At 43.0% G+C, this 12,100-nt stretch overlaps 1 protein-coding gene across 1 annotated transcript in view; it reads left to right on the top strand.

Moving 5' to 3' along the window:
• DNAH5 (dynein axonemal heavy chain 5) overlaps window positions 1–12,100 on the top strand; it is a 249,328-nt gene that overhangs the window by 2,484 nt on the left and 234,744 nt on the right. The window contains exons 2-3 of the mRNA XM_025043546.1: window positions 4,291–4,341; window positions 9,711–9,793. Of these exons, the coding sequence (XP_024899314.1) occupies window positions 4,291–4,341; window positions 9,711–9,793 (134 nt within the window). The remainder of the gene's footprint in view (window positions 1–4,290; window positions 4,342–9,710; window positions 9,794–12,100) is intronic.

The raw sequence follows: 12,100 nt of genomic DNA on the forward strand, positions 1-12,100 counted from the left end.
GGGACTGACCCCATTTGCTGAGCGAGCCCAGCTCTGCACACAGGCTCTGGGCAGCTTCTGCCCTGCGGGGGACTCTTCCCCATTTCCTCACCCTGGGGGCCCCCTTTTTCTAATTTGCACCCAGGCGCTGTTATAAACTGGGCTCCTGACTTTGCATAGTTCTCTTTAGTTTGTACTTTGGGGTTCTACTTTGGCATGCTTTGTTGTTGTTTTTGGAATGTAAGTACGTATAGGAATGGCACTTATTATTGTTGTAAATGATCCTTCTCTGACCAGCTTATTAAAACTATGACTCCTTCTCTGGCTGGAGTCGGCTAGGTGTGGCGCTACTGAGCAGTGAAGGGTACAGTGACTCATTTAGGTTCTTTTCCAATGTCTAATTCAATGAATGAGGTTTTCTTTAGAGCCCGTGAGTCATTTTCCCTGCCCGGCGACTTGCATGAGGCGGGGTGGGGTGGGGTGGGGGGGTGAGATAAGCAAGGACTCAGGGAGCCAACTGGTAGGCTTTGTGAAGGATTGTCAAGAATCACAGACGGTCAAAGACCTGGGGGCACATCCAGAAGTGTGGAAAATGTCATTATTTAAGAATACAGTTCCCGAAACCAGGGAAAACATCTTCCAACAGTCATCAAATTTTTCACCTTCTCATGTTTCACTTTTGTTTAAGAAGGCCGTCTGACATCACCAGCACAGCCTGCCGTGTCAGAAATGCTGCGGGTGCTTTTGCAAACAGCTGCGGCTTTCATCTGCGTCTTGTTAATTGCATGGTCGGGGTGACTGTTTTGTCCGCTGAGGTGAGAATCATTCCCTCCCCACTCCACATTCTGGCCTCCGCTGTAAGACGGGTCTATAAAAAATGCCATTTTCACCTTAGCATCATCAAAAGGTAAACCTGAGTAAGGCGAGAAATAATGTGTGAGAAGCGCACGTGTATCCGGGTGTTATTAAATGGAGAAAACAGATGTCATCTCTTGTTTCCATTTCAAATTCGAGCCGAACGGCGAAGAAGCTGTTAGTTGTATAAAATGGAAACGGTAAAATTATCAAAAGAATGTCTGTTCTACTTGTCATAGGCTGTGTTCTCAGACATTTTTTTAATCAGTGTTTGATAACTTTCAAAAAAAAAGTTATTTAATGCCTTTCAAATAAGTCCATTGAAAGACTATTCATCTGAAATACAAAATTTCCATGATCTTTTATGTGTGTGTGTGTGGGGGGGGTGGGGGTGGTTGTCATATGAAAAACTGAAGAGCTTGTTTGTTTAATTATGATCATTTATTAGCCTGGCTCTTGGCTATTTATTCGTTTGGCACCAGAAAGAGAAGAAAACTATAAAATGAACTTGTGACATATCCTAGTTATTTTGTGTACCAAGCTACCCAAAACCTTACTGGCTTCAAACGATCGCCATTTTTATTACACCTTGTGATTTCGTGAGTGAGACATTTGGGCAGGGCTCGGCTGTGCAGTTATTCTGTTCCATGTGGCATTGGCTGAGGCTGCTTGGTGATCTTCAGCCGGCAGTTAGGCTGGTCTGGAGGGTGGAAGACAGCTTCATTCATGAGTCTGGCACCTCAGTAGGGATGGCCGGAAGGCAGGACCCAGTTGGGACTGTCGCCCGTGCCAACTTTTGAGCCTTGGCATGGCTGCTCGGGGCCAAATGTCAAGCATCCTGCAGCCTCCCCTTGGAAATCAAGAAGCGTCACCTTCCTGCTCCAGCGTCCGATGCAGTCACAGGCCAGCCAGAGTCAAGGCAAGTGGAGACAGGTGCCCCTCTCAGTGGGGGAGGACCTCATCTTTAATCCACCACATGATAGAAGAGAGATATTTTCAGCCGGCCTCTCAGGAATGCTTGGAAATTCTTATACTTTGCCCAGACTGGATCCTTCGGTGACCCCCAAGGCAGCTGTCTGAAATCTTTTCCACTTCTTTCTCCTAATCCTTCAGCCTAGCACCCCCTGACTAGGAGATATCTTTATTCCTACTTCCCTGATAAAATATGGGTCATGAGGCATAGACTCGGTGGTGTGGGAAAAAGCTTGGGTTCTTGAGCCAATGAGCTCAAGTTCAAAAGTCCGTGTTTACCATCCCTGAGACCTTGAGCAAGTTACTCAAGCTCTCTGACCCTTGGTTGCCTTCTCTGCAGAAAGGGGATGATAATATTAAAATCCCTGATGAGAGGTACATAGAAATGTGCATGAAAATGTTTATACAAACCTTAGTCAGCATAATTTCAAATGTAGTTAACTCTGAGCCCCATTTTGTCCAAACCTGATCAGAGCTGTTTTCCTGACACTGACATTTATTAGAATAGCTCACTAAAACTCGGAGAATTTTAATTATTTGCAGTATTGAAGAGATGATTAAATAAATTGATGCCCCTGAAACCCTCTGTAGCTGTCAAGTGTAATATAATGATGAGTAAAATATTAACAGTATCATCATCACAGTCGGCTCATAATTGCTTTGTGTTCTACATGGTCAGAAAGTGATTGCCTATTTCTCTGCCCACTGCTTATTTTCATGGTGTCTCTGATATTGGAGATAATATGGAATGAGGAATAGAAGAAAGAAACTTTTTCAAGAGCGAGAACAATCAGCTACATCCACAATAATTTATGTGGTCTAAGCATATGTGCACAATTCACTATTATAATGTAATAAAACCCAACCAAGTTGATCTGACACTTCTAATGATATATATAATCCTTTTAGCACATGGTAATTAGGCATAAAAAGTAAGATTTCACATAAATAACTGTAATTAGTATCACTTGAATGCCACCAAAGCGAATTTGTAATCTATTCTATATTTTTTTCTTGTATCCATAATTAGTAACAACACTGAAAACTTTTTCCCGATAACCTGTACTATTTAGTGTTTTTCACTCATTCGTTCATGACTCATTCATTTATTAATGACTCATTCATTCATTCATTCATCCAAATATTTATAGGGTGCTCAGTGTATGTCAGGCACTGTGCTGGGTCCTGTAGATACAGCTGATAACGGAGAGGCAGGCAAGACAAAGGCCGTGGTTACTTCAGTACATTGTTAACCCTGCAGTAGGATAGGTTAGATTTATAAGAGCATTAAAAGGGTGTATAATCTAGTTTTGGGGTTCCAGTGAGGAGAGGATGAGCCCTAAAAGAATTTAGCCAGGATAAGAGATTTGATGAGGGGGAAGACTGCAAAAAAAGCACAAAACTGGGCTTAGAGGTCACGTGGGCATGGCCAGGCAGGAGTTGGGAGGGACCAGATCAGGAACCGCGCCCCCGCCCCCCCCCGGCCGTGATAAGCATTGTGATCCTGTGAACCAAAATCTTTGGGAGGTAGACGTGGCCGACTCACTGCATGTGGGGTCAAGGGAGAAGGGGAGCCAAAAAGGACACCCATGTTTTGGGTTGTGAAAGAGGCATCTTTGCCAAGACAGGAGGAAGAGAAGCTTGGAAGACAAGACAGTTGTCGTGAACATGCTGAGTGAGCTTGCGTTGTTCACGCGATATCCATGAGGAACTGCTCTGCGGCCGTAGGATATGGATCCAGAGGTGCACTGTCCAAGTCGGTGGCCGCCAGTCACTTGCCGCTCATTAAATTTAATTAAAGAGAAATAAAATTTAAAATGCAGTTCTTCAGTCATACATTTCAAGTACTCAGTAGCCACGTGTCGCTAGCGGATACCATATCGGACAGTGCAGATATAAAACATTTTCATCATCTCTGTGTTCGTGCTGCCATGACAAAGGACCACAAACTGGGTGGCTTAAAGCAACAGGAATGCATTCTCTCCCAGTTCTAGGGGCTTGAAGCCTGAAATCCCAGTGCCAGCAGGGCCCTGCTCCCTCTAGAGGCTCCGAGAAAGAATCTCTTCCATGACTTTCTCTTAGCTTCTGGTGTTGCCAGCAGCCCTTCAAGTTCCTTCGCTGTATACACATCAATCCAGTGTCTGTCCCCGTAACATTCATGGGGGGCACTGAAGAGAAACTCACAAGGGGGCTGAGAAGGAGAAAGCCAGAGAAGGAGGTGTGCCGTAGGACACTGCTAACTATTATGGATACATTAGTAACTACTGTGTATGTAATGTAACACATTCATTGTGTATGTAATATAACACCCATTCATATAATACTCAATGCGAGAACACAATAATAATGATGAAAGCACTTATGTAGGGTTTATTATGTGCCAGGCATGGTCTTAAATTCTTTACCCAGATAAATAAGTTAAAACTAATGAAAGTTTTACAATCACTCTGTAAATTAAGCACTCTTATTACTCCCATTTTATAGATGATAAGACTGAAGCCGAGAGGCTAGCACTTGCCCAAGGCTGCAAAGCTGGTAAGGAGCGGTGTCAGGACTTGCATCCCCCGACCATGATTAGCCCTTTTATCCTGTAAGGGGTGGAGGACTGATCTCCGATGGTGTTCAGGACTCTTCCCTGGGGGAGACCAGAAGAAGGGGTGACCTCAAGGCAGAGCAGAGGAAAGGACTCGGAGCAGAAGGGAGAGATGCTGATGGAGGCTGCAGCTCGTAGCATCTCCTTAGCACCGGATGCGAGAGCCGCGGTGGGGAGAGAAGCGAGTAGGGTGGAGGGCAGGAGCTGAGAGAAGCAGTGGATTCTCGTGGCAGCTGCAGAGAGGGATGGAAAGGAAATCATGTGGCCATCAGGAAAATCATCTTCAAGAAGCATTCAGAACCCAGCTGTGAGTCGGAAAACATAAATGTGCAGCGGAACCACTCAGCTCTTTTAAAATTTTTTGCCATCAGCGTTTAGGCAGTTAGAAAGCAGGACATGTTGCCTTGACCCCACTCTTCAGTCTGCTTACGCTCCGGGGGTGTTAGGTGTTGCTGCCCTGTTGGGTCCTCTGATGTCCACTCTCCTTGCTCTGCCTTCGAGTCCAGTTTTCTGCTTTCACCCGAAAGACTTGAGGCAAAATTCGGGATATGAATTCCCTACTTAGGAACTCATCACGTGGGGAGCCCTGGGCAGATGCGATGCCCGTGGAGAACCAAGAGCCTGGAAAGATGGCATCAGGAGAACAGAGGGTGGGAGTAAGGGGAGAAAGGATGCTCATGCAGCAGCCCAATTGTTCCCTCTTTCCCAAGTACTGCAGTGCAGCCAAAGCAGTTACCGTCCAGGGCCAGCCTCTGTGCTAGCATGTTTCCAGAAATGTCTGGAAGGAGGCCCCCGAACATGGATTCCGAGGCAGGTTGAACAAAATTGCTCTTCCTGCCCAGAGGAGACGAATGTTCCAGGCTTCAGCCTGGGGCAGAATGCAGGACCTCAAAGGACAGCTGGGGGTGCTGTGGCCGCTGACGGTCCAGCATGTGCCACGAGAGAACCACGAGCCATTATAGGGGCAGTAAGAAATCGTCGGGGAGGGGGGTGTTCATATTGTTTTAGATATGCTGCCGATGAAGTCCTGGAGGATACGTAAAGTCTGAGCAGACGATGAGAAATTTCTGCAAATAATAGAGTCTCTGCGACCAGAAAGTGACATCTGAGAACTGGCCAGACCGAGACGAGAGCATTATGGGATGCGCGCAAACACCCGCCAGAACCAGCGTGAATCAGGGCAGGGAAAAATCTGGCTGGACCAACCCAGAAAATATTTTCTTGCTCTCACATTGTCCCAAGTGGGGAAGTCAAATTACTAACTCTAAGTTCATTTCCTCCTACTCTATATCATTATCATTTGGGGTGTATAATTACACTTAAGTCAATTATATCGAAACTACATTTAGTTTTCATTGCGTGGCGTAAATTCAGTTATTCTTACCAAATCCGTAAGTATTGTTATGGATAATTTTCTGAACTGGGTGGCTCCATCCTATCTGTCAAATTCAAGATTTTAATTCCCGGAGTGGGCAAAACAAGGGAATTTGTTGCCTTTAGAAAATGCTGCTCGAATGAGGCAGAACGGGAGTGTTATTTATTACGTTAGTATTTACATTCAAGAATGTATCTAATTTGAGCTTAAGTCACATGAAGCATTTTTTCTTTTTTTTTTTACAGCTTTATTGATATTTATATTTTACATACCATGAAATTCACCCATTAAAATATTCAGTGATTTTTTAAAGTATATTCACGGAGTTGTGCAGCCATCACCATGATCTAATTTTACAATATTTTCAACACTCCAGAGAGAAACCTTTTCCCTTAGAAGTCATTCTCCATTCCCCTCTCTTCCTCCTGGCCCTAGGCAACTACTGATCTACTTTCTGTCTCCATGGATTTGCCTGTTCTGGACACTTCACATGAATATAATCATACAATCTTTTGTCTTTTGTGATTGGCTTTTTGCACTTAGCATTATGTTTTCAAGGTTCATCCATATTTTAATATATATCAATACCTCATTCCTTGTTCAATGCCAACTAATATTCCATTATGCGCATATACCACACTTTGGTTTTCCACTCGTCATTTGGATAGGTGATGTGGTATTTCCAAACAATGGAATATTATCCAGCAATTTAGTTTATTTCCACATTTGGCTATTATGAATAATGCTTCTATGAACATTGGTGTCCATATTTTTGTCTGAACATATATTTTTATTCTCTTGGGTCCATACTTAAGGGTAGAATAGCTGGGTCACAAGCTTTGTCTAGAACCTACCAATTACCGAAAGTAACTGTAATATTTTATATTCCTAACAGCAATGAATGAAGAAGGTTCTAATTTCTCCATATCTTTACCAACACTGGTTATTGTCTCTCTCTCTCTCTTTTTTTAAATTTGAACAGCCCTCGTGTCAATTGTTATCACCCTGTGGTTTTGATTTACATTTCTCCATTGACCGATGATGTCGAGCATCTTTTCACGTGTTTCTGCTGCCGCTTTGTCTCCTCACCTCTTACCCACGTTTCTGGAGAGACTTCAACGTACGAAGCGTCGGGACAAAATCTCATGTTCTCCATGATTTTACCATCTTGTCAAGGAGACAAGAAAATGGCCAGATGAGAGTCCCAGGCAGTAAGGGGGTGAGAAGTTCGGAAACGGTGGTGACACACGTGAACCAAATGGCTGCAAAAGGGTGCTAGGCCTAAAGCAATGGGGTGGATCCGAAGAGACGGAGAACGAAGTGATCCCTCTCCTTTCATTTCAAATGCGGTAATTTCTGTTTACCTTTAGATGACACTGGGAACAAAAATCTCCATGCCTGGGTCTTTGAAAAAGAACTTAGCCTGGGAGGTGACTGCAGTAAATGAACTTAAAATGGGTGGAATCTCATCCCATGCTTATAAAATAGAAAGATTAACGCTTTTGTTTATGTGTTTATTCACTCATTCCATAATTATTTAATGCTATGTGATTTCAGGTCACTTTAGGAAGAAATTGATTAAGAAAACATCAGACCCATAGATTCAGTTATATACGCTGTGCATGATGTTCAAATACCTTTACTTATAGTTGCATAGATAAATTCATAACTAAATGATCACCTGCAAATGTTCTTCTCATTACTTTCCTTGATCCCTATACCTTGCACGTATGTACTTCTATCCATTTGAGTTTTACTGTATTATATTTACTGGTTGGATGCTGGGTTTTTGAGAGTAGGGGGCATCTTTGTCTTACTTGCCTCATATCTCATTGCCTACATATTTTAATTCCTGATGTGTAACAGGTGTCCAAAAATATTCTGGAGTCAGGGACTCATGAACATTATTCTGTTCAGAAGTTAAGATAAAGTTATTATCTCCTTTTGGAAGTCCTCTCCTAGGAACCAGGAAACAGAAGAATTTCGACAGTAAAAATTTCTTTCTTACTTTCATAGGCTCACGAACAAACTCACAAACCATTGTGTAGATCCAAAGTTCTCTTGTGTAGACACAGGAGGGCCCAGGTCCTGAGGTGCCCGAAGGAGCAAGAGACGGTCTTTGCCTTATCAGGACAGGGGCTGCACAAAACAAGATGAGGCACTCAGTGGAGTGGGGAGAAAGCCCAGGGTCTAGACCAAGTTCAGGGTTCAGTACTGCAAGACTGTTGCTCCCTCTCAAAACCCTCCCCTCTTCAGATGCCAATCGAAAGTCCAGGTTGTCACTTGTGCTTCCAGCCCATCAACTATAGACTGGGGATTCCATCGACTCTCTCCTTGGGATTGACTACTTTGCTAAAGCTGCTCACAGCACTCAGAGGAACATTTGACTTACTAGGTCACCAGTTCATTACGAAAGTACATAACTCAGAAATATCCAGATGTAATTTGGAATATCCAATTACAGAAACATCCAGGGACAAGGTATGGGGAAAGGGCACAGAGCCTCCGTGCCTTCTTCAGGAGCACCACTATCCCCATGTCTCCACGTGTTCACCAACTCAGAAGCTCCCCCAAACTCCATCCTTTTTGGTTTTAGGAGGCTTCATTACATAGGCATGATTGATTAAATCTTTGGTCATTAGTGATTGAACTCAATCCCCAGTCCCTCTCCCCTCCTTGGAGGTCAGGGGGATGGGGCCGAAAGTCCCAAACTTCTAATTACATGGTTGGCTCCACTGGCAACCAACCAGCCTTCATCCTTAGATGGTTTCCAAAAGTCACCTTGTTAACATAACAAAGGACAACTTTATGGCTTTTATCAGAGGAAATTCAAAGACTTTTAGGAATGAAATTGAAATATAGATTTCTTATCGTAAACCACAGTATCATAAGGGATCTTGGAAAGATCCTCTGGAATGAGTGGGGAGATGCCACGGAACTTTTCATGCCCTAATCAATCAAGCTGTGTCGAAAGGAGGAAAGAAGGTGGAGAGGATGAGTCTTTCACAGAAGAGATGGGTGGATGATTGAACTGTGATGTTATCACCATTAACTCCTTGACGAATAACCAAAACAACAATGTAGTGGATGCTAATCTAAGTGGTATTTGATGTTTGTAATTGGGCTCAGCCTTCACATGTGGTCTTCTATCCATCACAATTCTTGCACTTGATCAATCATCTGTGCTTCTCAGAATTTTAAATCACATGGTGTTGAAATATTCACTCAAAGTAGCTTGAACATTAACCCTCTTTATTACATTCCTTTCTGTGGCACAGCCTTTCAAGGAAACTGAAATAACGCGGTAGAAAGTCGAGAATCCAGTATATTCATTCTAGTCCCTTCTGCCCATGGAATATAGAAAGTAGGTCTTGCCACATTTTAAAGGACGTGTGCCTTTTAGTATTAATGAAATTGTTACTGGTGGACACAGAGACCTCTTTCTTAGAATTCAAAACTCTTCAAAAATCACTTAACGAAAGCTAGTTTTAAAAAGAGTGATATAGTCACTGCATTTCTATAACAAAACTAAGAATGGAGGGTTCGTTGTTTAAGTTGAACCAGGTCTATAAGTTTCCCAGGATTTTGATTCTCACTGTTTATAATCCATATAAAATATACCCAACCACCTTTGAAATAGTTTAGTGGAAAACGCATGAGCATTTTGGAAAAGCGAAGACTGTGAAGAGCATTGTACGCTTACTCTCTGCCATAAATTTCCTCCAATCTCGGCTTCATTCCACAAATGGCTGTTTCGAGAAATTTTAAAGGGAGCTATATGGACTTATGGCACCAAAGAATAAAAAGGAAATAAATAAGAATAAATTAAAAGCCAAAAGAAAAAAATGTGCAGACACTCTTCTTCCAATCCCACCAAGGACAGATGTGATTGGGGTTGAGCATGTTAGTGTTTGCCTGGCCTGTTTCTCCTTTCAGCTGCTTCAACTGAAAATGTCACCTGCATTGTTAAGATCTTGGTTGCAGGAACTGAACTTTCTCACATCTGCTCTAAGGGTAAGGTAGGAGGTAAGAAGAAAGAAGAATTTTATTGCCTTTTTTTAGTGGCTTTGTTGCTTCCAGAATTTCTATCAGAACATTTAGTCATTTAAATTGCTTTTGAGATACCTCTTTAGACAGTGGCCAAGGGCTCTCTGGGTGCTCACACAAACTAGCTGTGACAGCCGTGGGCGCTCTGGGACCCTTTCTCCCTGAGCCTCCTTCAACTCCACACCCTTCCCTGCTATACTCCATTTTCTCAACTTTCTAGAAAAATGCTAGGTCTGAACCTAGAATTCCTTAGGACTAATGAGGGACTTCGTGGACGCTAGTTTTTCTATACTTAATGTTCTGCTCCTCCTTGATTTGGGTACCCCTATCCCAGCCTGGTCAGCTGGGCACCCCATCCTCACCCCTGTCAGATTACTGGGATGAGGAAGGGCAAGTTAGATAAGGAAAGGCTGAGAGGGATTTCCAAATATTTACAGACACGCGCACACACACACACACACACACACACACACACACACACACCACAAACACATCTGTATCTCTCACTAATTCAAACAAATGATTGAAATTCAGTTTAAAAAAAGGAGGTACAATGTTTATTTCTTTTAAATATCCACAGCAATTAGGCCCAGGATGGCAAAACATTGCCTAGCAGAAGTCCTGAGGGAATCATATTTGACGAGTACATTAAAATTCTTTCCAATTAACCTATCAATGATTTATGAATACATAGTTCTCTGGAGTGCTTGCAAATATTTGGAAACTGTAATTACTTACAGAAGGATTCACCAGGCTAAACTTTCCCCCTTAGATAAATTTTGGTACACTATTCATTTCCTGAGCAAATCTTTTCTTTACAAACAATGAAAAGGCACACCGTAGCCCAGCCCTTGTTTGCGTTATTACAGACGTCCAGTTTCATGGTGTCCGAATTACGAGACTTTGTACCTGTGGTGTCTTGAGGAGGGTCTAGTCCCATGCTTACTTAAGCTCATTGGATTTGAAGAGTCCCCTTAGAAGGAACAGGGCTCCCCCAAAATCTCACCATTCTGACCGTAGTAAGCAAAACCCAAGAAATTAAACAGTAGTTGTCCCAATAGTAGTAATGACAAGCGGCCTAAGATGACATTCATTTAAGTTTTAAAAATTACACTAAAGTAAAATATTAATTTTACATAAGTCTTTATATACTGCTTGAGTCTCTCTTAAAGCCTAACTTTGTAATTAAATTATTGTTAAGAAACAGGTTTTTTTTTTTAAATCCAGGCTGACCTTGATTGTCTTAATCTGAGAGTGCTGGCACATAGAAGATGATGATAGCTTGACTGTCACTCAGTCACACAATGGAAGAAATAAGAAATTGATTTGGGAGATATGGGAAATTTCAGAATGTTTTGGCCATTAAGGAGAACAGACATATTCCTCGAACTAAAAATACTTTCATTTGTTCAAGGAATTGAGAGGATTTTATAGATGCTCTTTTGCTTGACAGTAAAAAAAAAAAAAAAAAAGGCAGGAATTGTGTCTTATTCATGTTTTTTTTCCCCCCAATACAGCACCCAGCGCGTGGCCAGTGCTTACAGCATGTTTGATTGATGGGCGAATGAATGAAGACGTGACTGGGCTATTATTATCCAGTGAGACAGAGGTTGAAAGGGTGAGAGGAAAGTTTTTACGTCCTTGCAGTGGCCCCTCGTGGACTGCAGTAGACACTACGGGTGTCTGCCTAGTCCACGTCCTTCCTCCCTCCAGTGCCAATAGGTGCCTTGGTCTGGGTGACCCACGGGCCAGAGCTGACTGGACTGGGGTGACAGCTAGTCCCAAGATTCTCTCTCCAGGAATTGGGGTTAAGACAGGTCAGTCTGATGGGTGCTTCAACTAAAGTGGGGCATTGTGGGGCAACAGCCTCCTGCTGTATGCACGGAGAACCCAAGCTCTGTAGAGATGGCGATTCAGAGGGAAGGAGAGATCAGCAGGTCACCCTGGGAAACACGGGGTAGATGTAGGGATGCTTCTGTCCTACCTCCCAGCTACACATGTGTCCTGCCTTCGGGTTCTTGAGATACTTGTGATCCTCCCTCTCCCTCATCCTCTTTGTGTAAGCTCATTTGAGTGGGTTTCTGTCACTTTTTATCAAAGCACCTTGACAAAGATGAGGTGTTTTGAAATTCCCTTTCCCTTTCTGGCTGGAGTTTTCAGAAAGGAGAATACAGGGTATGAAGCATGTCGGAGGCACATGGCAGTCTCCTCTTTATTGGCAGGAGAAATTTTTTAAACGCCCAGGAATTATCTGGCATTTTTCTTTCTGGTATTTCTCC

This window comes from Pteropus alecto, unplaced genomic scaffold, assembly GCF_000325575.1.
Source record: "Pteropus alecto unplaced genomic scaffold, ASM32557v1 scaffold152, whole genome shotgun sequence".
In the NCBI taxonomy this organism is placed as follows: domain Eukaryota; kingdom Metazoa; phylum Chordata; class Mammalia; order Chiroptera; family Pteropodidae; genus Pteropus; species Pteropus alecto.